At 47.1% G+C, this 25,503-nt stretch overlaps 1 protein-coding gene across 7 annotated transcripts in view; it reads left to right on the top strand.

Annotated features, from left to right (window-relative positions):
- The window catches only part of ASAP1 (ArfGAP with SH3 domain, ankyrin repeat and PH domain 1), a 379,170-nt gene that overhangs the window by 77,490 nt on the left and 276,177 nt on the right, over positions 1-25,503 (top strand). For 4 of the 7 annotated variants that reach the window (XM_051844826.3, XM_051844821.3, XM_089335707.1 and 1 more), the window contains one exon: positions 5,182-5,308. The exons of 1 other annotated variant lie outside the window; for it this stretch is intronic. In XM_051844826.3, the coding sequence (XP_051700786.1) occupies positions 5,182-5,308 (127 nt within the window). Of the gene's footprint in view, positions 1-5,181; positions 5,309-5,769; positions 5,906-6,519; positions 6,655-25,503 lie in introns of those variants that run through there. 2 more of the 7 variants (XM_089335711.1, XM_089335710.1) reach the window with 2 other exon arrangements.

Raw genomic sequence — 25,503 nt, 5'->3', positions numbered from 1 at the left:
AATTTGGAATAATTTTTAAAAAGTATTTATTTATGTATTTATTTGAAAGGCAGAGCAAGAGACAGAGAGGGAGATAATTATGCTTACTTTATAAAGTTGTCAGAGTTAATTTAAAGAAGGGTATGTATTTCAAAATTCTATACTTAGCCAAGTGTCTGGTACAAAGCAGGTGTTGGTAGATACTTTGTTTTTGCAGAAATATGAAAATTTATGTCTCCAAATATGACTTTCAAAGTTCCCATAGTAGTATCAGAAAAATACCGTCTACTTATGATGCGTGAGATCCTGCTAAGCACTGTATGTTCCTTATCTCATTGAATCCTCAGAACACTGAGAGACAAGTACTATGGTTGCTTCCATTTTATAGATGCGAAAACTGAGATTCAGAGAAGTGAGGCACTTTAAGGGCTGACAGACATGGCAGAGATATGAGCTTGTCTTTCTTATTTGCAATTCAGCCTCACTCATGCTCCTGCAAAATAAATGCCCAATTCTATCTCTCCATAGTTGACTTGCTCAGAATATCGTGTACGGGAACTGCACTCTGTGAAAACAGGCTTTTATTATATAAACTCTTCTCACATCTGATCTTGATCAGTATTCATCCTATCAGACTCTATTATTTACTTTTTTTTTTAAAGATTTATTTATTTATTTGAAAGAATGAGTTACAGAGAGGCAAAGGCAGAGAGAGAGAGAGAGATCTTCCATCCGCTGGTTCACTCCCCAGATGGCTGCAACAGCCGGAGCTGCGCCAATCTGAAGCCAGGAGCCAGAGTCTCCCATGTGGGGGCAGGGGTCCAAGGACTTGGGCCATCTTCTGCTGCTTTCCCAGGCCCCAGCAGAGAGCTGGATTGGAAATGGAGTAGCCGGGACCTGAACCAGCACCCATATGGGATGCGGGCACTGCAGGCAGTGGCTTTATTCGCTATGCCACAGTGCTGGCCCCTATTATTTACTTCTAAATTGCAAAACTATTTCTAATGAACTTGACCTCACAAAGGATACTTATCAGTTTATTCTCAAATCCAGGCTCCTAGACCTTGGGAATCACTGTGCAGTTTGTCCTTCCTCCTCCAGGTGACTAATGTACAGGTGTGTCACGTTGTGGAATGATAACGCAAGGTGTGTATACTCACACTCCACATGAAAGGGGACTCAAAGGGAAATTGTATTGGTTGGCTCTTCACTGCACATCAGTGCGTTTGTCCACATCTTCTATTTCATTCCATGCAGCAGCCTGAGACAGTTTTTAATATCACCCTAATTTTGCAGATGAGAAAACAGAGCTTATAAGGGACAGAGCAGAGATCTAAACACAGGTCCGTGTAGCACAGAACACGTCCTCTTCCCATGCTTCCCCACTGCCCCTGTCCCAGGAGGGCATGGGGAATCTTTGACGCACACCATCGCTGGCCATCAGTGGGTCTCAGACCTCCAGTAGTTCCTCTGGGGTTTAGTAAATGCCCCATCTTCCCCCCACCATGTCTTCACCCCTGGCTGTTGACAGATAGCAAATGTACCCTTTGGTTATCAGGGACACGAGGAGCATCCCGCTAGCACCCATCGGCAGGGCTCAGATAGGTCACAGCCGGGGGGACCATAAGGATTCTATAGTCTTTGAGGAGGATTGTACTGATGACAACAAAGATGATGCTTGCTTTATATAAAGCTGAGTGTGCGCAAGTACAAAGATGCGCGTGTGTTTCCTGGCTTGCAAATGGTTGGTATGTATTTCTGGGCAGCTCCACGCAAGAAATCCAGCCCTGAAGCTTTGCCTGCGTCAGACTTTCAGACACCCAGAAATGGCTTTCAGGGTATTTGAGAAAACGAGAGGTACAGATGGTTTGCACTGGGGCATGGTTTCAGGTTTGAAGAGGATTAGGGCCTGTGAACCCCAGAAATGGTAGGTAGAGGTGTGAACCTTTGAAATTCTAATTGCAGACCAGTCTGAGGAGGTATGTACTTAGCAGTGCACAATATCTCATTGTTAGCATATTCCTTTCTTGGCCCTTGGAGACGGGGAGGAGCAGATCTATAACATAATCTTCAAATGAAACTGAAACAGCGATTGGCGGCAGGAGTTTGGGCTCTCTGGTGAATTCAGTCCAGAAAGAAATCCCTGGCTGTTTACCGTTGCAGTTGGCTTAGCTAGCTGTGGTGACCTTGATTTCCTCGCACCTGTGGAGCTGAGTGCATACACAAATCAGCTCCAGTTTGGGGAGATCTGTGTGGCCTTTTTGGCAACCCATCCCTTTATTTTATAAGTGATGGCACCAAGGTCCAAAGGTAACAGTATCAGTTATTAGAAGAGAAAAATCTGGAACACAAGGCCTCCTGGAATCAAGGCAATTATTCATTGACTCTAGGCTTAATCATACCTCATATTTATTGTCTACTGTGGGCCAGATACAGAGAATGTCAGGGGCTTCCAGCCTAGGGGTGGTGACAGGTGCTAGATGACAACTGTGAACAGAGGGAAGACTAGAAACAAAATGCAAAAATCAAAGTCTGAATGTATTTATTTGCAGCCTACAGAAAGGTAAGCCATCTTGGAGTGCAGAGAAGTCTAAGTGCCTGGTGTTTTGTTCTCAGTGCTTTGGGGAGTACATGAGATTACTGGGGCTCAGGGAGCTTAGGTATCCAAGCTAGTCGGGGCCATATTTGCCTGGAGTCATAGAACTTTCCAGATGCAGGAAAAAGAGGTAGGATTTTCTCCTGGGTGGCCCAAGTTCCTGTCAGACTACAACACAAAAAGTGACTTCCAGGTACAGATCTTCCACTGCCTGCTATCTCCACCTGGCTCTCTCTCAAGGACCTCAAACTAGGTTAGGTCCCAAATCAAGCTTTTGAGGAACGAGTGAGGACAAGTGGATGCCTGTTAATTTGTATACTGTTTTTTAAGACTATCTCTCCAAGTAGGTTTCTCAGCACTTCATGTTGCTCTGGGAGGGTATTATCCATGTGCATTCATTCTCTTACAAGATGCCCACCTGCAGCATGGCCCCACCTAGGACACCAGTGAGCGCCTCACTGGACTTCCCAGGAGCACAGTGGGGCAGTCCTGGGAGATAAACTCCTCCCACTTTGAGCGGCACAAAGCACAGGATCTTGTCCATGGTCATTGAACTCCGTAACAGCCTCCTGGGCTGGGGCCCTTATCTTTCCCTTCAAGTGAGGCAGCTGAGGGCTGAGGGCTGCCTGTCTGTGTGGCTCCCCTCCCTCATTCTTCTTGTTCAGCATGTCACCTTGTCAGAGAGGCCTGTCTGCACATTCCTTATCCTGTAGCAACTCCATCACTTGTGTTCTTATTTACTGCACGCTGCAGCGCGTATTTGCTGGTTGTCTGCTTCCGTACTCAGAGCAGTGACATTGTTGTGATTGCATTTCCAGGGTGCAAAGTAGGTGCTTGACTGTTGACTGTGCTGATGCATTTTGACAACCACCTGGCACCACGGTTGGGCCCAAGGCTCAGACAAGACCCCTGCCTTTGGGAAGTCGGTCGTAGCCAGGGGTGAGGAACTGAAAGGACACTGTACCATACAGGATGGCAGAGCTCAACCCGGGGAGGCCACAGGGCCAGCCTTCAGCCCCAAGGGACTGCTGTCTTCTCTCCTGTTGGCTCCACTCACAGCTAAGCTTCCTAAGTGCCTAGCTTTTTTTTTTTTCCTCTTTTCTTCGTTTTAAAATGAATTTCATCTGCAATCAGTAGCGAGAAATTAAAAGGATTCTTGGGACTAAGTAGATTTAGTTTTAAAAAGCTGCAGGGCTGGAGCTGTAGCATAGCAGTAAAGCCGCTGCCTGCAGTGCCGGCATCCCATGTGGGTGCCGGTTTGAATCCCAGCTGCTCCACTTCCAATCCAGCTCTCTGCTTTGGCCTGGGAAAGTAGTAGAAAGCGACCCCAGTCCTTGGGCCCCTGCACCCGCGTGGGAGACCTGGAGGAAGCTCCTGGCCCCTCACTTCAGATTGGCGCAGTTCCTGCTGTTGCAGCCATTTAGGGAGTGAACCAGCAGACGGAAGGCCTCTCTCTCTGCCTCTATGTAACTCTTTCAAATAAAGATTTAAATAAAAAAACATTTTTTAAAGCCGTCTGCTGGATGGCTCAGCCAGGAGTGCACTCATACTTTTAACGCTGAAATCTGGCATCTGTTGAGCACCATTCGCGCCTCGGGGAATGCCTTTTACACCCCCTTGACATCGTCCTTCCTCCAGGTCTTAAAAAAAGGCGCAAATGAAAGATTACAAAAATTAAAACCACCTTTCATTTGCCTTCTCCCAGTAGTTTAGCGACCCAAGCACACTGCACGGGACTAGCCTTCCAGATGCGGTGCGCTCCCTGCGCCGGGCGAGCGAGCGGGCAGCTGCAAGCCCGAGCCGCCGAGCCGGCTCCCGCCCCTGTGCCCCGCGCCCCCCGCGCCCGGCCCGCGGCCCTCGCAGCAGGAGGCGGCTCTCGCGGCCTCGCTTCCTGCACCCACACGGGACTAAAAAAGAACACGCACAACTTTTTTCGGTCCCGCCACCCCCCCGGCAAAAACGCGTTAACCAGCCCTCTGAAGTCACCGCGCCGGGGGCGGCCGGCGACGGATCGCCGGGGACGCGGGCTTCCGGAGCCCCGCGACCCGCCGCGGCCGGAACGAGGCCCGCGAGGCGGCGCGCGCGGGGCGGGGGCGGGGGCGGGGGCCGGGCCGGGGGCGGCGCGCGGGCGGAGGGGCGGCGGCGCGTGCGCAGAGCACTTCCTTGTTTGTCCCCGTGACTGGAGCTGGAAGCGCCGCCCGCGGGAGTGCGCGCCCAGTCAGTCAGTCAGTCGGGCCCTCGCGGTCGCCTGTCAGATTGCCGAGGAGCTGGGCGAGCCGCCCGATCTGCCCCGCGCGCGCGACGCCCGCCGATCCCCGACCCCTCTCCCGCCGCCGTCGCCGGCATGAGCAGAGGGAGGCGGGTCCCTGAGAGCCCCCTGCCTCGCGCGTGGCTCGGAGTTTGAAGGGCCCCGCGCCGATCTCCGCCGCTCTCCTAAACCCCCGCCGGACTTTTCTTGCCTCCGCCTCCGGGGACGCAGGCCGGGCGCCGGCGGCGGGCTGCGGGCTGCGGCGGGGCGTTCATGAGCCGCCGGGCGGCCCGCGGCCCCGGGAGCCTGCGCCGTGACTCACCCCGCGCCCCCGCTTGTGTCTCGACCCCCCCGGCAGGATGCCGGACCAGATCTCCGTGTCCGAGTTCATCGCCGAGACCACCGAGGACTACAACTCGCCCACCACGTCCAGCTTCACCACGCGGCTGCACAACTGCAGGAACACAGTCACGCTGCTGGAGGAGGTAGGTCGGGCCGGGGGACGCTCGCGGTCCCCGCCGGCCGCTGCTGGCTGGCTCTGCTCTCCCAGCCTGGGTGCCGGGGGAGCCACGCCCCTCTGGGACCCCCCCCCCCGCCCTTGTCCGAGTGAACCGGGGGCTTCAGACGTGCAGGTCCCTCCCCACCCTAGGTGCGCAGCCTTGCCGGGGTCCTGCGAGTGTCCAGGCCCGGGCACTGGCCGCGGGGAGAGGACTGAGCGAGCCCTGGACATTCCGAGGGTCGCGGAAGGGGGAAGTCCTCTCCCGATCTTGCACACTGCCCGAGGGTCTGGCAGTCTGTTGGGCGCTTCCACATCGTCGTAACCCTCCTACAACCCGCCAAGTAGGTAGCATCAGGCCACCGAGGGCAGAGAGGCGAAGCGGCGTGGCCAAGGTCACTAGCAAGGGACTGGGAGACGGGCAGCGAATGCGCCTTTCCACGGCCCAGCCGCGCCCGCAGACCCAGCTGCAGAGATAAGGGCCGGTGGAAAAATCCCAAAGGAATGAGGAGCTCAGGCTGGGATTTTCTCCGCCCCAGGACTCCTCCTCGCTAGTCCTTACTGCGAACAGCGCAGGTGAAAAGAGGTGCGTACGCAGAGATCCCCACCTGGAGACTGCTGGGTCTCTGGGCTGCTGCTCGGGCAGGACTTGCCCGCAGGGCTCTAGCAGGCTGTGGAGGGAGGTCTGGATGAGCTGACCAAACCGGGAGTAGCGAGGCCTAAGGCTGCAGAAAGAACTGGACCACCCTGCACGAAAGCAGTGGGGTGTTTGGGGGCTGGGCCAAGGGCAAAGCCATTCCTTTAAAATTTTAAGTGAATTAACAGGGTGGGAGGAAAGGTTAGGTAAGGAGGAAAGCACAAACCCAGAACTACAGAAGCCTCTGGAAACTCAATTCAAAATAGGGCATTTGCCCTGGAACTCAAGACCCCATCAAGCAGCACCCACTCACCCCCAGCAAGCAGAGCTATCCCACCTGTAAAAGGCAGCACTGGGCGGAAGGTAGGAAGGGGCGTGGATTTCTTCCGGTGGGTTATTGTGTTGTGTGAGGTTTGGAGAAGCACTTTCCAATTTCAGCCCTTTATGGACAGCCCTCCATATCCTTGGGATGCTTGGGTTTCTGTAGGCAAATCGCTGTTGATGTGGGTTTTGATACCTAACGCTTGGACACAGGCAGAGCTGATAGAAGGAAGCATGAGGGTCCTAAATGTTGGCAGGGGAGAGAATTCTGTTAGTGCTGGATCGGGTCTTGCCTGCCTTCCTCGTGCTGTGAGCCACTCTGAATGTTTTACTCTGCTTGGGGATGCTTCTAGAGATCTCTTTGGAGTTAGTGGTGGGTGAGTGAAGTGAATTTTGAAGTGGTTGGAGAAATGCCACCTAACTAGGTTTTGTTTGAAAGCCAGAAGTAAATGGATTTTTTTTTTTTGTCTTTATAATTGTCAGTCTGTTGCTCTGAGCCTACTGCTGTCTTAAATTAAACAGAGTTGCCAGGTATTCAGCCCCATTATTGGTCTGTCCTTCACTTAATTGTAGTAAATTGGAACTTACTGACCTGGCGCATTTTCCATCCTTTTTCTATATTAATAGTGTATGACTCTAAAAGATGTGACATTGATTAGACTGAGCGTTTATTTTCTTTCTAGGTAAGTTCTTCATTGCCTGCTAATAGAGCTGCCAGTTAGTTTAACTTTCTGTTTCTGCACGTTCAGATAGTGTTAATGTATTTTGCAGGGTGTGATAAGGGTATTTGGTGATGCTAGGTGTTAGGAGAATGTGTGCATATTTTGCAGCAATTCCTAGGTCAGGGTTAGTGATAAATGACACGCACCTGCTATTGATCTTGCTAAACATAAGAGTAAATGCAACAGATTTGTGTATGTGTCAGTGTGGAGAGCAGAGAAGGAGGAAAATTCTGTTTAGCAAGGTTGGGAAGAAAAACAGATTTAAGCATTAAAAAAGTGTGGTTACTTATGAACTGGAGAAGGAATTGGAGCAAGGCTAGAAGTTCAAAAGTGTCATGTTAGAGTGCTTTGATGAGTCTCATGTTTTAAGAAATACAGCAGTGAATGTTTCATGCAAGATGACACAATAATTTTGTGGTTCTTTTTCTGAACTAGAAGAAGTATTGGGTTAAGGCATCATTCTCCCTAATCTGCATATTTTAATTCTTGAATCCAATTCTGGAGGTGAGACTCTGAGTGGTTACCTTTTGCATAAGTGTGCAGTGTATGCCTTAGTTTTTACTGGTGGATAACCACTACAGTTCAAATTTTATTTTTTTATCCCTGATCCTACAAGTATGGAAGGGAGTATGTTATAAATAATTAAGTGGATCACAATTCAGTGTTTCAAAAACATAAGGCTCAAGATTACCACCCCAAATATAAGGAAAAATTTTGGGGCATACCACAAAATCTTGTTGGCATATACTTCACAAGTGAGATATTTGGAAACTTGAAGAATGTGGCTTGTGTTATTTTGTGGTTATTCATAGGAATAGAACTTTTGGGTACTTTTTTGGTGATGTGGAAACTCCAGATAGGAATTAATTTGGGTAATGTGGAATTCTCTCAATTAAAAAAAAAGTCTCCTAGTAATTAAGTGCCTTCCAGTTTATGACCTTTCCTGCTGTGTGGATTACTTAGGAAAATATATGTAGCTCAACCAAAAAACTGTTAAATCTTCAAACCTGGAACCCCAGTGTATGATACTGTCCCTTTCACTGTTTCCTTGGCAAAGAGTGTGCTGTGTTGTGCAGATGTTAGTGGTTTTATTTAAATCTCCCTGTGATGAGCACTCTAGGCAATGGATCAGAAATAAAGGGTAAGAGGCAGTAAGAGTTTATGTCTGGGCTTCACCTCTAGGGTCAAAGGCCAGGCATGTCTCTGGGCATCCCAGTTTGCCTGGCACACAACGAGTGCCTTTGGGAGGCAGGAATGGATTGGCTGGTATCCTGCCAAAGTTTCATCCTGGTGTGTGAGTATTTTCCAAGGAAAAAGCCAGTGTTTTGCCTACTCAGCAACCAGAATACACTGATGTGTGCCATTTTACTCGTGACCACTTGGAAATTATGAGTAAGGAACTGGGAGATGACAGAGTTTTCCTGTTAAAGGAGCAGGCAGGCGTTTTGGGACCACTGTGAGGAGTGGCTAATACTTGAGTGCCTTTTGAAAAGGAGAGAGAGTCAGCATGATAAAAGCAGTTCTGTGAGGTGAGTTAATGTTGGGCCAGCACTTAATTTTGGTGACAGTGGAGGAGGTGTGGTGCCCATTTACTGAGCTTCTGCTCCGTACATGGGCCTGTAGCAAGCACATGGCATGCACGATAACATTTAACCCTCCTGTGCACTGTGACAGAGGGATAATTATTATCTCCGTTTTACAGAGAGGGAAATTGAGGCCCTGAGAGATGAAGTGATTATCCTAAGTGGCTAGTAAATAAAATGGAGTTGGTAAATCCTTCAAGCAGTTAAGACAGAAAGCAGATGTATTCTGAGTGTTCTCAGGGACATTTTTCATGGCATTGGAGAGAGCATCAGAGGCTTCACGATTATTCACCTTTTAATCTGAGTCTCAGGAAACGGGTCCTTAAGTTTGTTAGAAGCTTAGTGTTTCTTCATGCCGGCATTCCTGTTCTGTGCTCTCACAGCTTTGGGTATTGGTTTTCAGAGTTAATTGTGGTGACTTATTGGGATGTAATCTATGAGCGGCATTTGCTCAGCACACTTTTGTGGAGTATCTGCCATGTACAAGTCACTTTGCCAAGCTCTGTTTGGGGTATTGGATTGTGTTATAGAGAAACTGATGGTCTTTGAGGAAGAAGGAAGACTGTAACTCTTGGGGCCAGCGCCTTGGCTCACTGGGTTAATCCTCTGCCTGAAGTACCGGCATCCCATATGGGTGCCGGATTCTGTCCCGGTTGCTCCTCTTCCAGTCCAGCTCTCTGCTGTGGCCTGGGAGGGCAGTGAAGGATTGCCCCAGTGCTTGGGCGCCTGTACCCACATGGGAGACCAGGAGGAGGCACCTGGCTCCTGGCTTCGGATCGGTGTAGCTCTGACCGTAGCGGCCATTTTGGGGGTGAGCCAACAGAAAGAAGACCTTTCTCTCCGTCTCTCTCTCTCACTGCCTAACTCTATCTGTTAAAAAAAAAAAAAAAAAGACTGTCTCTTAACAAGGTGGGGAAGGGCAGTTGGGGATACCTACTAAATCACTCAAATCACCCTCCAGTCAGTAGTCACATTGTTGGGTGCCTGGAATGTGTGAGATCTGGAGATGCAAAGGTGAATAACTTGGCTGTCAAGGTGTACAACCTGGAAGTTTTCTTAAGAGAGCTGGTGATCAGTAAGTGGGGCTGGCATCAGAAGCTTGTCATAATATATGCAGATGATATATTCAGTTCTTTTTGAAGCCATAGAAATGTTTGAAGAAATGAGCGAAGACATGGAATGTAGATTTGTTATCAAAGCCTCTGTCACAGTAATAATAACAATACTCATCAGTTACTAGTGTTTCTGTGATGTGCAAGCCCTATGTATGCTATTATTTAATGCTTATCTTTACCCTACTATTATTTTCATTGGCCACAGTTTATAGGTGAAGAAATTAAGGATTACAGCAGTTAAGTATTTTGCCCAAGGCAATACAGCCAGTAAGTAGCCAACTTGGGAATTAATTCCATGTCTGGAGAGTACCCATGCATGCCAGTCAGACTTCATCTGAATGTATGTCTTCCTTTATTCTCCATGTAAGTTTGAATTTTCATCCACGTGCTTTTGAGTGTCTTCTCTCAGGCCAATGACTGCAAGCCGTCAGTATTTGAGAAATGCAAAATCCTCAAATACTGTTCTGTGGAATCTCACACGCAGGAATTCTGTGGCCAGGGCTTTATATCTTGATCAGCAGCTCTCACTGTTATCTTCAGTGCAACCACGTTAGTTCTTAAATTTTGAAACCTGGTAAACTTAATAGGAAGTGCTCCTTAAAGCAAGGAGCTCCTAAACATGGAGCCCAATGATTACCCTTGAAAATATTATAGTCTTAAAGGGAAAAAGAAAAACAAAAAAAAGCCTTCTCAAAAAATATTTAGATAAAATCAAGGTTGGCCCATTTGCTAAGGTAAAAAATATATATATATGTTTAGGTCTGTCCCTGACCTCTTTAAGAGTAAATAACAAAACACAATCCTTCCCATGATGCCGCTGTCAACTCTGTGGTCCAAGCCTCCAACCCAGTCTGGAGCGACTTAAGGTGAATTTTCTCTGGCATATCCAGCAAAAGACAGTGGATGAAAAATGCTTTTACCTGTGGAACCGAAAGAAGAAGGGCACTTCCTGAATGTGCTAGAATGCTTTCTTTTTAGAAAGCACAAACCAGTTAGTAAATAGATAGTCTGTGCTGAAGCTGTTTGCTCTTTATCTATATCTTTGAAGCTTGAAAAATATTTTCTGAGTCTATCATCTTATAAAAGCCAATTCTGGTGGCATCCTTATTCTTCTTTACAAATGGATAATTCAAGGCTTTGAGAGGTTAAATGACTTGGCCAAGTAGAAAGCAGGAGACTTGGGCTCTGAATATAAGCTCCCTATTTTGAAAAGCCTTATTTTTTTTCTATATTTCACTTTTTATGCTTCCTGTCTGCTAGTTTTTCTGTCTTGTAGGACTCATGAAAAAAAGCCTTCTATTAAATATTTTTCTCATCTCTGCTTGGCTTCTAGTGCCAAAGGGAAAGAGTTTGGGAGAGGGATGAAAAAGGAAAAGACAATTGCTTTTCTCTGTTCTTCTGAGACTACTTGTGGGACCTTTCTTTGAGTCTTTGCCATCTGTGGTGAAAGACAGCATTGCCAACAGTCCTCCCTGGGCTGGGAAGAAGTGAAAATGGCCTTGTGGCTTCCAGCTCCACCCTGACATACTTAGTCTGGGGCTGCTGACCAACCTGTCTTTGCCTGTGAGCTGCCCACAACCCTGGCTTAAGAACCACTACTGTTGGTTGCAGTTGCCATAGGGCTCACTGGCTGCCTTCCAGCCCCCTGCTCATCCACTGCCCTGCCTTTTTTTTCTTGGTGCTTATTGCTCAGGGATTTGCTAATTACACAAGCTGAAGGGACCTTAGAGAGTATCTAGTCTGGGGCTTGCCATACTTGGAGCCTGATCTCCAAGAGGCCCATGAGAGTGAATGGGGTCTATTAGACACAGTATTGCAGAAAAATTAACAGAATCTCCTAACAATGAAACTTTCATGATTTCGGTCGACATATATTAGCTTGGTGGTAAAGCCCTGTTTATCTTCCACCGATCAGAGGCGTGGATTGCCAGTGATTAATGCCTAAAAGTAGGAAAGCAAAGTATCATTTCATTCATGTGATTGGTATACTAGAGGCACCCTTCACATTTTGTATCCTTGTGGGGAAAGCTCAGGAGTGATGGGGCCCCATACAGGTGTAGTTTAGTCCTGTTGCTTTCAGATGTGGAAACTGAGACCTAGGGAAGGAAATGATACAGGGATTTGACTTCAGGGCTCCTGACTCCCAACTCGGGGATCTTTAAATTCTGCTCTCCAGCAGGGTCATGGGGCTCCTTGTGCATAGTGGGGCGGTCTTCTCCAGTACCACTCCTTGGAACTTTCTTCCAGGCTGAAGGAGGAGAAGAGAGTAAGACTGAAGTTAGGTTCCTGATCTTGTGAGCTCCGTTTGCTGGTATAAGATATACTGTGCAAGGTCACAGTGGCCCACCCTGATGTCAGGCCAGCAGGCTCTCATCAGAGACTCTTTGTGGTGTTGGATATTCAGATACCACCGACCTGACCTTTGCCTTCACTGTATATGAGTCCAGGGAGCCTCAGAGAAATGGTTTCCATTTTTGTAACCTAGTCATTTGGGGAACTGTAGCCAGATCTTGGCTTTGGCCATTCCCACATGTATTATTTAAACTTGAGGAAGTGTTGGGGTTGGAGACCGTGTCACTTCATGTCTAAGCCTCCATTTCTCATTTCTTCATTTGATAACTAAAGAGCTTTGCTTTTGAGTATAAAAGGCATAGTGCATGTCAGGTACTCATCAAGTGACTTCATGTGCTGGCATTCCCCGTGAATGTCAAGGACTGAGCTGCTCAGAATAGTCAGCTGCCGGGGGGGTGGGGGTGGGGGGGGACAGGGAAGCTGGAGATAAGTGAAGTTAGAAGTGTTACTTGATGGAACAATGGACAGGCAAGAATTCTGTCCACCGTGGATCAGTGCTGACATTTGAGTTGAGGAGGGCGTAGTACCCTTCGCTAGGTTAATTGGAGCCCTGTTACTTTTTTCTTTCCTTTTTTTTTTTTTTAAAAGATTTATTTATTTATTTGAAAGGCAGAGTTACAGAGAGATCTTCAATCCACTGGTTCACTCCCCAAGTGACTGCAGTGGCTGAAACTGGGCCGATCCAAAGTTAGGGGCCAGGAGCTTCTTCTTGGTCTCCCACATGGGTGCTGGGGCCCAAGAACTTGAGCCATAGTGAGAGCTGGATTGGAAGTGGAGCAGCCGGGACTCAAACTGGCACCATATGGGGTGCTGGTTCTGCAGGCAGCAGCTTTACTGGCTGTGCCACAGTGCAAGCCCTGGAGCCCTATTTTTTGTAGTGTGTGTTGGACAAGTTGTTCAGCCTTCCTGTTTCTTAATTTCCTCATAACAGTAGTACCTACTTCTTAGTGTATATTTGTGAAATGCATACAACAGTGCCTGGCATGGTTATTAGTCCAGAAATGATTGGTCTTATTAGCCTCATTACTCTTGCTGTTTATTGTTACTACATTAGACCATGGAATTTGTACCTGACAAGGCAATACTGGCAGACTCACTGGGAAGGGTAGATGATGAGATCAGGTGGCAGAGCCCACTGTGTGTACTTCAAGGATGTGATGCACAGATGGGACTAAGGGGAAGACAGGGACAGCACCAAACACTGACCATTCTGGGTCAAGGTTGCAGCCAATTTGATCTGAAACAGGCTGTCAGTGCAGTGTAACTGTACTTAGCCCTTGGTTGGTGCTACTCTCTGAAGTTAGGGAACCAGTGGCTAATGCTGCCTGCTCAGATCTAGGCCAGCCTGATGGGCTGTCCCAGCACAGCTCTGATTCTTCCTGCTGTGTCCGTGTTCCCTTCCTTAGCGCATCAAAGTGGGAGAGTGCTGCCCTTTGGATTGTGCTGGGGCTTTGGGGTCCTGAGCTCCTTTCTCCCTTACGTAATGATGTGCAGGTATTTGATTTTGTTCATTGGTGGGAAGGTACTGGGGAAGTATTTCTGCCTTGGTCCTGACAGAACAGAGGCAGCTAGATTGTGTGCTTTGCTGATTACAGCTTGAAGCACTGAGACCACAAGGAATTCTATTTTGGTTTGGAGGCAAGAGCCTTGAAGCAAAACCGATCTCTCCTTGAGTTGGCATTTCTACATTCTCCGTGGCTTCTTTCCAGTGTCAGTAAAATGAGTTTTAATTACTTGTTGGGTAGGGGTTAGGTCAGATCATGAGGAACTTGATTCCACAAGACTTTAACAAAATCCGGGAGTTCCCAGTGGGCTCTTCCTGGCCCAGAGCACCGTCTGAGCAGCCTGTGTCATGATGCTGGTTACGACCAGTTACCTAAGAACTGAATTTCAGTGCTGAGGCTAATATAATTTTTCCCAGAGAACTGGAATATGTGTTCCTTTGATAAAGACAGCACCCGATTTAGCCACCCAAAGGCTGGGAAAACAAAATCAACACACCTCATTCACCGAGGAAGGTAAAGCCCAAAAGATGATTGTGTTTTGTTGCAATTATTGCAGAAAAAGTGTTGGCTAAGTCAATGAGGAGCCATAGACGTGCCTTGGATTGGGGGAAATATAAGCCCTTGCCAGCTCTCTCCAGTATTACTATAGCCTGGATACCTTTGTTTCTGAAGCATTGTGTTTGGGGACTAGGCCAGGGTGGACGGCCATGGCCCAGTGCTGATCTTGGCTCCCAGTACGCAGTGGGCTGTGCTGAGTATAATGGCGACTGTATTATTATGGCATAAACTCAACAGAACTGGAGCAGATTGTAGAGACCATCCAGTTCAGCTCTTCCTTCTATGGATGAGGAAGCTGAGGCTGTTGAAAGCACCAGACTGCATCCTGTTCCCCTCTCCCTTCTGGGCAAACGTCAGATGAGACAGTTCTGGCCCTATATTACCCCCAGCTCCGGAGTTCCACACGGGTGGTTGTCCCTAATGGATTCTGGGACAGGCACACCTGGGAGGGAGGACTGGATTGGCTTAACTTGGGTCAGAAGACCATTTTTGGTTCCATCAGCTTTGGCCAGGATGATGGGTGGGGCTAAGTCTTCCTCTTCAGCAGGGACTGGAGTAGTGCTGGCCCTCAGAGAAGGGTAGGAGATTAGGGAAGCACAGTCCCCATGTACCCAGATCACACAGCAAAGCTGGGATGGACTGCAGATCTGCTGGTTTTGATCTTCATTTTTCTTTGACATGAAAGTTAGATGGAGACACAGCAACTCAGAGGTTACAGGGAGAACCAATAGGTCACGTAAGGCCGATAAATCCAGGCACTCAGTGGCACTTGCCCTTCCCTCTGCAAGTCTCACCTTCCCTTGACCCCTTCTACTCTGTGTTCACTTGGGATACTTTGAAGGACTGTGGTCAGAACGCTGGGCTGCCGCATTTTAGCTTTGCTGATGTGGTCAAGAAAGAGCAGCATTCCGCACAGGGTGTGGGCAGTGAAGAAACACCCCATTGCCTTAACTCCACCGTGATGACAGACGTGATGCCCTTCCAGTAATCTCACTGCAGGTACCCAGGAGGGACGAGAGCCTAGGCAGGGCGGTGGGGCTCTCGGGGTATTTCTGGTTCGATTGGCTTTCCCCCAGTATTAAATGACAGACTGCTTAAAGGTCCTGCGAGGGCTGACAGCTTTCCTTCCACGGAGCAGCTTCTTCACTGACCAGTTAGTTACACATGAAGTAAAATTTGAGTGTCTTCATTGTTCTGAAATGCAGGCTGTGGAAGGGGGGGTGTGCTTCCTTTATGTTTCATTAATCATTTTTTTATGAAGCCCATTTCCTTTTCCTTGTAATGTTTATTCACATTAATACTATTTACATAAAATTAGATACTCCTTATTTCCACCAAGTGCGAATCAAAATAAGCATTCTCTGCTGGCCCAGCAGCTGCTGCTGCTTTAATAATAGTAATATTTTTCATAGCAATGCAAGCGAGTGCACTGCTTCCCAGTAAATAAAATGGTGCCAAGTCAAACAGTACTGCCACCATCCCAAGGTTTCTGCATTCTGCATGTAGGAGTTTGGAAAAAGTCAGAATCTGCAAACAGTACAGTTAAGCAACTCGTCTTTGCAGGTACTGTGCTGGGTGCTCTGCATACATCATCATGCTGAATTTAATCCTTCCAAGAGCTCTGTGGGGGTGGGGTGCTGCTTTTACATTTTATAGAAGATGAACCAGACCTAGGAAGGAGTCAGCCCAGTCTCTGGTCATTCTACCTCAAACTCATCCACAGGAAAGGTGACACACACACACACGCATACACACGCACGCGCGTGCACACACACAAGTGAGATGCTAATGAGATAGAACAAACTGGAAAGAGGCTTCTGCTGAAACGTGAGATATTCAGGTTAGACTTGTAGAAGAACTTCCTGAGAGGGTATTAAGTGCCAGCTACTTGGCCACAGAAGTGTTCTTATTCACATTCTTCCTATATATGTTCACTTTTAGTAGATTGTGAGTACCTTAGGGTTAGGAGCACCTCTACCTCCTCGCCATTTTTGTTTTACCTAGTCCGCGGTCAGATATTTGACTCAAGTTAAGGAAAGTGCAGTGAAACAACATTTGATTTATAATTATTGAAGGCAGATCTGGTCAGCGGTTTCCAAATGCTGCCATATCTGCCCTTCTGGGCTTCGGTTATATGCCTACCTGTTGCATAGAGCTGTTGGAAAAACCTACAGCCATTACATATCTTGAAGACTGTGACAGATTCAGAGCAGACCTGGACACAGGCAAATTCACAGACCGTCCTTTGGATGTCTGCATCTTGCGGTCATTCATTGACTTACGGAATGCCAAGAACAGTGATAGCTGTTTCTTTTTGAGTACCAGTTCTGTACTGAATACTCTGCATATGTTATTTGTAACCTCCACATCACCCAGCTAGTACATGCTGGAGCCAAAAATCAAACCTAGGTGTGAGGGTGGGCATGGCGCTTAAGTCATTACTTCAGATGCTCACACTTTATGTTGGAGTCAGGTCTGGTTGGGGTCCTGGCTCCTCCACTTCTGGCCTAGCTTCCTGCTAATATGAAGCTTGGGAGGCCATGGATGATGGCTCAAATACTTATATCCCTGCCAACCATGTGGGCAACCTAGATGGAGTTCTGAGTTCCTGGCTTTGACCTGGCCCAGTGCTGGCTATTGTGGGCATTTGGAGAGTGAACCAGGAGTTGGAGATTTCTTTTTCTGTCTTTGAAATAAAATGAGAGAAAAAAAAAAAAAATCTAGGTCTGCCTGGCTCCATAGACCACACCCTCCCCTTTGCCACTTTGCCTGGGTTTGTTACTGATTTAGCTGCAAAGTGCAAATAAATGGAAGCAAGTCTTAGTGGGAACGAAGACACACAAACACACACACCACATACGCTAGAATAAAAGGAAAGCAAATCAGGATTTGTTTCTTTTGGTTGAGTGGGAGGCATTTAAATGTAGATAATTTACAGCAGCCACCAGGGGCAGACAGTTCATGATGTGGTATGAGAGGGATTAATGAGAGAACTTGTATTTTCATAAGAAGTTCACCTCTCTGAGTTGTCTTTATGGATGGTAAATATAGTGAATCATGATTTTAGAGCAGTCGTGCCCTGGCTTTACTTTCCAACACATTTGTGGTCTGCTGTCTTATTTCATCCACACAGTGCTTTGTTAGGCAAAGAACCCACCATTTCCTGATTTGGCAGATGAGAAAACTGAGGCTTAAGCAGTTGAAATGGTTTGTCAGAGCTTGTTCACTTGGAACACATGGTGAGGCTTGGGATCAGTTCTGCTGACCTGCCTCATCCTACGCCACAGATTCACCATCTGAAAGAGGCAGACCTGGTGGTAGGAGGTGCTTTGCCTAGTAAATTGTAACCTAAGGAATACCACTGGAATATAAAAAAAAGTACAAAATTTGTTATTAGATAATTTTTAAAAATTTTTTTAATTATTTATTTATTTTGACAGGCAGAGTGGACAGTGAGAGAGAGAGACAGAGAGAAAGGTCTTCCTTTGCCGTTGGTTCACCCTCCAATGGCCGCCGTGGCCAGTGCACCGCGCTGATCCGATGGCAGGAGCCAGGTACTTCTCCTGGTCTCCCATGGGGTGCAGGGCCCAAGCACTTGGGCCATCCTCCACTGCACTCCCTGGCCACAGCAGAGAGCTGGCCTAGAAGAGGGGCAACCGGGACAGAATCCGGCGCCCCGACCGGGACTAGAACCCGGTGTTCCGGCGCTGCAGGCAGAGGATTAGCCTAGATAATTTTTTGATACTTGGCATTATTAGATCCCTCTTTTTCACTACCCCCATATTGCCCTTAAGTAGCTGTCTCTTCCGAGTGTTCTCTTACTTCTGCTCCTCTTCCTTCACCTCTACCACCTATGCCTTCTTTTAAACTTTGGCCATTTTAAAGTTTAGGTTAAAAATTTTTGCATATACAAAGCAGCAGCATTAGAGTGAGTCTCTATGTAACTGTCACTCAGCTTCAACACTTTCCTACTTTTGGTTGGTCTTGTTTTTATCCCCCATCCTGCTCCATACCCCATTTTTTAAATAGATTTATTAATTCATTTGAAAGTCACAGTTACATAGAGAGAGAAGGAGAGGTGGAGAGTGCGCGCAAGAGAGAGGTCTTCTATCCGCTGGTTCACTCCCCAGTTGGCTGCAACGGCCAGAGCTGTGCCAATCTGAAGCCAGGAGACAAGGAGCTTCTTTCGGGTCTCACATGTGAGTGCAGGGGCCCAAGGACTTGGGCTATCTTCTGTTCCTTTCCTAGGCCATAGCAGAGAGCTGGATTGGAAGTAGAGCAGCTGGGACTTGAACCAGCGCCCATATAGGATGCTGGCACTGCAGGTGGTGGCTTTACCTGCTCCACTACAGCACTGGTCCCTCAGTGGCCCCTCAAGGTATATTTCTAAAAGATGAGGACTTGAAATCTGAACCATAATACCATTATCACATCTGAAAAAAAATAACATATTTCATGAATATTTTGTTCCAGTTTCTCCATTTGTCATTTTTTTAATGGTTTGTTCAAATCAAGATCCAAATGAGATCCGTATGTTGAAATTTATGGACATATATTGTATTTTATTTTTTAAAAAAGATTTATTTATTTATTTGAAAGGCAGAAATATAGGCAGAGGCAGAGACAGAGAGAGAGGTCTTCCATCCGGTGGTTCACTCCCCAAATGGCTGCAATGCCCGGAGCTGGGCTGATCCAAAGCCAGGAGCCTGGAACTTCTTTTGGGTCTCCCACGTGGGTACAGGGTCCTAAGGACTTGGATCTTTTTCCGCTGTTTTCCCAGGCACATGAGCAGGGAACTGGACTGGAAATGGAGCAGCTGGGGCTCAAACCGGCGTCTATATGGGATGCAAGTGCTGCAGGCAGCGGCGTTACCTGCTACACCACAGTGCTGGCCCCTGGACATACATTTTAAATTTCTTCTGCTCTATGTGTAATCTCCCCCCACTCCCTTCCTTTAAAATTTATTTTTCAGAGAAACTGGTTATCCTTTAGCATTTCCTGTAGTATGGATGGTGTTGATTGCCTCCATGTGCTGTCATTTTTAATATTTATTTATTTGAAAGGCAGAGTAACATTGAAAGAGAGAGAAAAGAGGCATTGGGAGTGGGGGAGGAAGGGAGAGAGAAATTTTCCATTCTCTGTTTCCTTTCCCAAATGACTGCAACTTGTGGGGCTGGGTCAGGCTGAAACCAGGATTCTGGAACTCCATTTGGGTCTCCTAGTGTGGGTAGCAGGGACTCAAGTACTTGAGCCATCCTGCTTTGCTTTCCCAGGTGCATTAGTAGGGAGCTGATCAGAAGTGGAGCAACTGGGACTTGAGCCAGTACTCTGATATGGGAAGCTGCCTTACAAGTGGCAATTTAACCCACTGTGTCACAGTGTTAGCACCTGTGCTGTCATTTAATATATGTGAAAAATCTGCTGTTAACATACTTTAAGAAGAATGCATTCTCTGTGTAGAAAACAAAAGTATGTAAAAAAAAAAAATTAAAGTCCTCAAAATCCGACCCACCAGCCACCAATGTTCATTTCAGAGGTTCTTCCAGGTAAGTCTGTATCTTGCTTATTTTCATTTAATATTTTAAGGGTATTTCCATATCATCACAAAGTCTTCAGTAACATTAAAAAGGTAATTTCATTGTATTAATGACATCTCCTTCCTTCCCTTGATTTGCTTCTAATTGAGGAGTTTATGTTTTTAATCATTGGCTTAGCAGTTGCACCAAAAGAAGACCTGCCCACATCCGAGCAGTGAATGTCTATCCGTCATTTTTTGCACTCATGCTGATAGATTCCTAGAAGGAAAAGTCGTGGGTCAAAGGCATGGTGTTTTCATACATTGCGGGTGTAATTGTCATATTGCCCGATTTTTCCACTGGGAAGGTTGTCCATGCTGCACTCCCATAAGTACTTTTTTATTATATTTATTTGAAAGGTAGAGTTACAGAGAGGCAGAGAGAGGCAGAGAGAGGCAGAGAGAGAGAGAGAGAGAGAGAGAGAGAGAGAGAATCTTCTCATGTGGGTGCATAGGCCCAAGACTTGGGCCATCCTTTACTGCTTTCCCAAGCCACAGCAGAGAGCCAGACTGGAAGTAGAGCAGCCGGGACTTGAACTGCCAACACCCATATGGGATGCCAGCACTGCAGGCAGTGGCTTTACCCGCTTGCTGTGCCGCAGCGCTGACCCCCTTAAGTACTTTTGAAAGTACATTTGTCCACACAGGGGAAGCTTTGAGGGCAAACTTGATCTACAAGTTTCTCCAAAGGAAGAAATAGGACTCTGAGTGTGCTGTAGGGTTACAGGTTACTGTCAAGTGGATAGTGAAGGGGAAAAGGGAGGAGACTGGGTGTTTTCAGACTCTGCCTAGCACAGTGGAGAACTGAAAGCCAGTGTCATCTCTGTTTTGGGGAAGTGAGTGGCCTGAACTTATCAGCCCTTTGTCCCCTTAATAGTAGTGGTGACTTCTTTATCTGCCACGTGCAGTGTCTTTTCTGAAATTCCTGTGTACCATGAAAATAGCTTTGTTAAGGCCTCTATCTCAGAAATAATGAAAATAGCATTCACTATGAAATGGGGAAATGCATAGAAGGCTCAGTGTGGCTGGGCTGTAGCCCCGGAGTCACCTGGCCTCAGGTCCCTTCTCCTCCTTTCTCCATTGCTGCCTGCACACTTTGACTTCTGATTACTAAGTCCATAGGACATTGCTCATAGAGAAACTTCTTGCATCAGGAAGCATCTTTTAAAAACCCAACAGTTGCTGCATCATTTACATATGCATTTGGATTAGTTAATTGGATTGTTTCCCACTAACACTGGCTTGGAAGCAGAAAGGGGGAGGTGTTTTGGGAGAGGGGCTCTTAGAAATCAGATGGGCCTTGGGGGTTAAGCCACTTGAGGGAAGGAACAGAGGAGACAAAAGCAACTTCAGCTTGTCTTTGCTGAGTGTTGCCACATCATATTCTTTTTTTTTTGGACAGGCAGAGTTAGTGAGAGAGAGAGAGAGAAAGGTCTTCCTTTTTCCTTTGGTTCACCCCCGTAATGGCCGGTGCATTGCAGCCCGACTCCAAAGCCAGGAGCCAGGTGCTTCTTCCCGGTCTCCCATCAGGGCCCAAAGACCTGGGCCATCCACTGTACTTCTGGGCCACAGCAGAGAGCTGGACTGGAAGAGGAGCAACCAGGACAGAATCCGGCGCCCCAACCGGGACTAGAACCCCAGGGTGTGGGCACCGCAGGCAGAAGATTAGCCTGGTGAGCCATGGCACCGGTCTCCACATCATATTCTTTAAAAGCCAAGTTGTATTTCAGATTTTAGCCCTGAGCTGGCCTTGCTAGGGAGTCCCATCACATTGTCATGTGAATGTGTTTCATTCTGGGTTTGTAGCAGCCACTGTGGTTTTTCTAGGGTGGGACTTCCTCAGTTCCAGAAGTTTTGGAGAGGCCTTTTTTTTTTTTTTTTTTAGATTTATTTATTTAGTATTTGAAAGGCAGAGTTGAGAGAGAGATCTTCCATTCACTGGTTCACTCCCCAAATGAGTACAACAGCCCTAGATAGGCCTATCCGAAGCTAGGAGCCAGGTGCTGCTTCTGGGTCTCCCACGCGAGTGCAGGGGCCCAAGGACTTGGGCCATCTTCTGCTTCCCCAGGCCATTGCAGAGAGCTGGATCGGAAGTCGAGCAGCTGGATCTCAAACCCATATGGGATGCCGGCGCTTCAGGCCAGGGCATTAACCCACTGCACCACAGTGCCGGCCTCATGTCTTACTTTCATACCACAAGAATGTTGAAAGATCATAAATGGGACTGCCTTAAGTCATCCAATCCTCTTAACCAAATCTATAATGTAAGGAATATATGAATTTTCTGATGAGTGGCTTGAGGCTTAGCTATGGACAGTTTCTTATCTTCTCAGGATGCACAGAATGTGGAAAGAGCCAAGGTTCGGTCTCAGGTCTGTCTGACTCCCATGTGTCTCAAATTGTCTGCTCATACTGCTTCGTTTGAAACCAAGATCCCACAGTTCTTTTTTTTTTTTTTTTTTTTTTTTGGACAGGCAGAGTGGATAGTGAGAGAGACAGAGAGAAAGGTCTTCCTTTGCCGTTGGTTCGCCTTCCAATGGCCGCCGCGGCCGGTGCACAGCGCTGATCCGAAGGCAGGAGCCAGGTACTTCTCCTGGTCTCCCATGGGGTGCAGGGCCCAAGCACCTGGGCCATCCTCCACTGCACTCCCTGGCCACAGCAGAGAGCTGGCCTGGAAGAGGGGCAACCGGGACAGAATCCAGCGCCCCGACCCGGACCAGAACCCTGTGTGCCGGCGCCGCAGGCGGAGGATTAGCCTAGTGAGCCGCAGCACCGGCCAAGATCCAACAGTTCTAAACCAAGATCCCTCAGCTGAGGGAAGTCTACTTATGTGCTTAGACAACTGTGGCACTTCACTAGGGCTTAACGGAAATGAACTTGAGTAGTAGACAGGAGTTTTTACACTGTGACACTTGAGCTATTCGTCGTTTGGGCAACAGAGTGTCTTTCCTGGCACCTTGCACCCACCTAGGCATGCTTTGAATGATAGGTGCTCTTCATTGTGGAGATGTCAGTGGCAGGTTTGGTGCTGACTTCACTTCCTGCTGTAACATAGAGGCATTGCTAAATCACATTCAGTGTTGGTCAGAAAAACTGTGAAACAAAGCACTCCAAATCCCTGCCTTGCCACTGGAAATGTTTTAGCATGCATTGCAGTGATTGAGCAGTCTCAAGAAGCATTGAGGAGCCATTATATTATGATAGCAACAATTTATTAAGCTGCCTCTTTGGAACTTACTGTGGTAAGTTTTTAATGTAAATATTTATAATCCTTGAAACAGCTCTGCAAGAATTTTTCCATTTTATGGGGAGAGAATAGATGTGTAGAGAAGATCAGTAAATGCTCACTTTATACAATTGTTATATTGATAGAGCTAAGTTTTGTAGCAGGTCTGTTGATTGCTTTGTGTCTCACTGCTGCCTTAGGCGTTATAGACTATTTTAAAAGTGGATGTATGGTCCTTTGACCTAACAATTAGGACACCCACATCCTGTATCAGAGTGCCTAGGTTTGAGTCCTGGTTCCAGCTCCCACTTTCAGCTTCCTACTAATGCAGACCCTGGGAAGCATCCATGGAGGTTCAAGTAGTTGATCCTGCCACCATGTGGGAGACCTGGATTGAATTCCAGGCTTTGGTCCTGCCCTGGCCCTTGTGGGCACTTGGGGAGTGAGCCAGCAGATGGAGCTTATATTCACAAAAGTGCGAATACCAAAAATAATACTAATCAGATATTTAATTTCTCTATGTCCTTTCTTTCTGAAAAGATTCTAGTAGGAAGAGAGGTAGAGGGATTTGCTCTCCACCCAGCAGATTGTTCCCAGGGTGAATTGTTTCAGTTTCTGAAGTGGTTGTTTCCTGAGGGCTTAACCTTGCTTGACTCTTTTGTGTACTAGATTGCTATGTTAGTCTCTTTCACCTCTCAAGGAAGACTCTGGTCATTTTTCATTGCCTGAGAAGCTTCCCTTTGCTTTGCTAGACACCCATTCTTTCCCACAATTGTGTGGGATCCTTGGAACAACAGTAAATTTTTTGCGTCATTCCCTTCTTCATTCAGTCTTTTCTGCATTTTCTTCATTAGAATTCATTGTGTTGAGAAGTTGGTTCATTATCTGTCACGATACTGTTTGGAAGAGAGGACTTTGACTGAACTATTAATCACCAGAGCTTGGGACCTAACAGAATGAAGAATGAATCAATGAACCTCCCCCCCCCCCCCGCCCCCGCCACACACAGAGTGAGGAGCCTTGAAGAGCCTGGGCAAGCTGAACCTGGCTTTGTAGGTAGAATAAAGAAAGTCTGGGAGAAGTGTTTTCTAGAGGACTGATCTGATCGGGAAGAGAAGGAGGAGGAGGAATTTCAGGGCTTGTGAGATCTTTCAAGGAAAATGGTGTGACTGTGGAGCTTCAGAGCCAGAAGGAACCTCCAGGATCACGGAGGTCAACTACCTCATTTTCCACATCATTGAGATTTCTCAGTTCTAAGTTTACAGCTTGCTGGCCACTGACCTCTGGGGCACAGAACCAGATGATCTCTTTACATTAGCACTTTTATTGATTTAAAAACACTTACTGTTCATCAGCATTGTGTTTTAAGTAATCGATTTTGTTTTGTGTCTGAGCCCTGGGATGATTTTGTTTCATCAAGGAAGCTGTTTAAGAAATCTTAGAAACCACTCAGGTAGAGAACTGTCTTTTAGTGGAAGAGCCGTTACCCCAGGCTGGACCTGGTGGTAGCTGCACCTGCTATCAGCCTTGTCCTCTTCCTGACTTTCTTCTCTTTCTTATTGTTGTTTTCCCCTCCTTGGCCCCTCAACCTATTCATGAATACTTGTAAATTTGCTGACTGTTACGACTTGCATGCCACAAAGTCCTACATTATTTCCCTATATCTTTTCCACAGCCTGGTTTTCTTTAATGAAGGAAGGGTTTCCAGCACCTTAGGTTTGCCTGACATCTTAGAATTTACTGAGTGTTTGTGTTATCTTACTTTGAGGTATTGATAAAGGGTAGTTCCCAGAATTCAGCTTGCTTAGAATCTCACAGAGGGTGAGTGGTGCTGACTTGGTATTGAGTCCAGGTGAGATGTCCATGGCTTTGCCATGACAGAGACCTTCTAGAGTGGCTCTGTCTGTGTTTGCTAAGCTTGCTTAGTGCCTCTCGAGGTGCAGAATTCATGTCCCGAGTTGCAGAATTTACATCCCTGAGTTGCAGAATTCAGAGCCCCATCTCTGCTCAGGCATGGTCTTCTTGACTGCAGCATTGTGTACATGGAGAATAAGGTGCTCATTAGTGCTCATTTATTTTTGTTATCTGCCCTCTCCTTGTGATTTTAGTTGCCAGCCCAACAACAACTGTCCTGAGGGAAGTGGCCAAGTAAATAATCCTCAGGCTGTTTATGATTTGTTGGAGCAACAAGCTGGCCAGAGTAGCCTTAGGCAGTGAGTGTCTGGACTGGCTTTCTCCTAGGAGTGCTGGTTTGGCAGGCAGCATGCATATGTGCTCAATATTTAGCTGAAGAAACCCAGGTTGAGAGATGTCCTGAGGTTAGAAAGAGATGGAACCAGACTCACTGGTTAGCCCAGTGAGTACATCCTTGTAACAGCAGAAATGAAAAAATTCCATTTAGAGAAGGATGACCAGCTGGAGCCATTAGAGACTTGCAGAGTGTGCTTGCTGGGCTGATGCAAAAGCTGACTTGGGCTGCTTGGGATAAGTGTTCTTGGAGGAGGGTTCCCTTTTCATGTATCTGACGTACACCTCCTGTTGCTGTCTCTGTAGGTGCAGTGGTTTCAATTTGTCTTTGAGGCGTGGCATC

The sequence above is a fragment of the Oryctolagus cuniculus genome, chromosome 6, assembly GCF_051225735.1.
Source record: "Oryctolagus cuniculus isolate XC-2025 breed Fujian yellow rabbit chromosome 6, ASM5122573v1, whole genome shotgun sequence".
Taxonomy (NCBI): domain Eukaryota; kingdom Metazoa; phylum Chordata; class Mammalia; order Lagomorpha; family Leporidae; genus Oryctolagus; species Oryctolagus cuniculus.
Note: the sequence above shows the minus strand (reverse complement) of the source record. Positions and strands in the feature narration are given on the sequence as shown.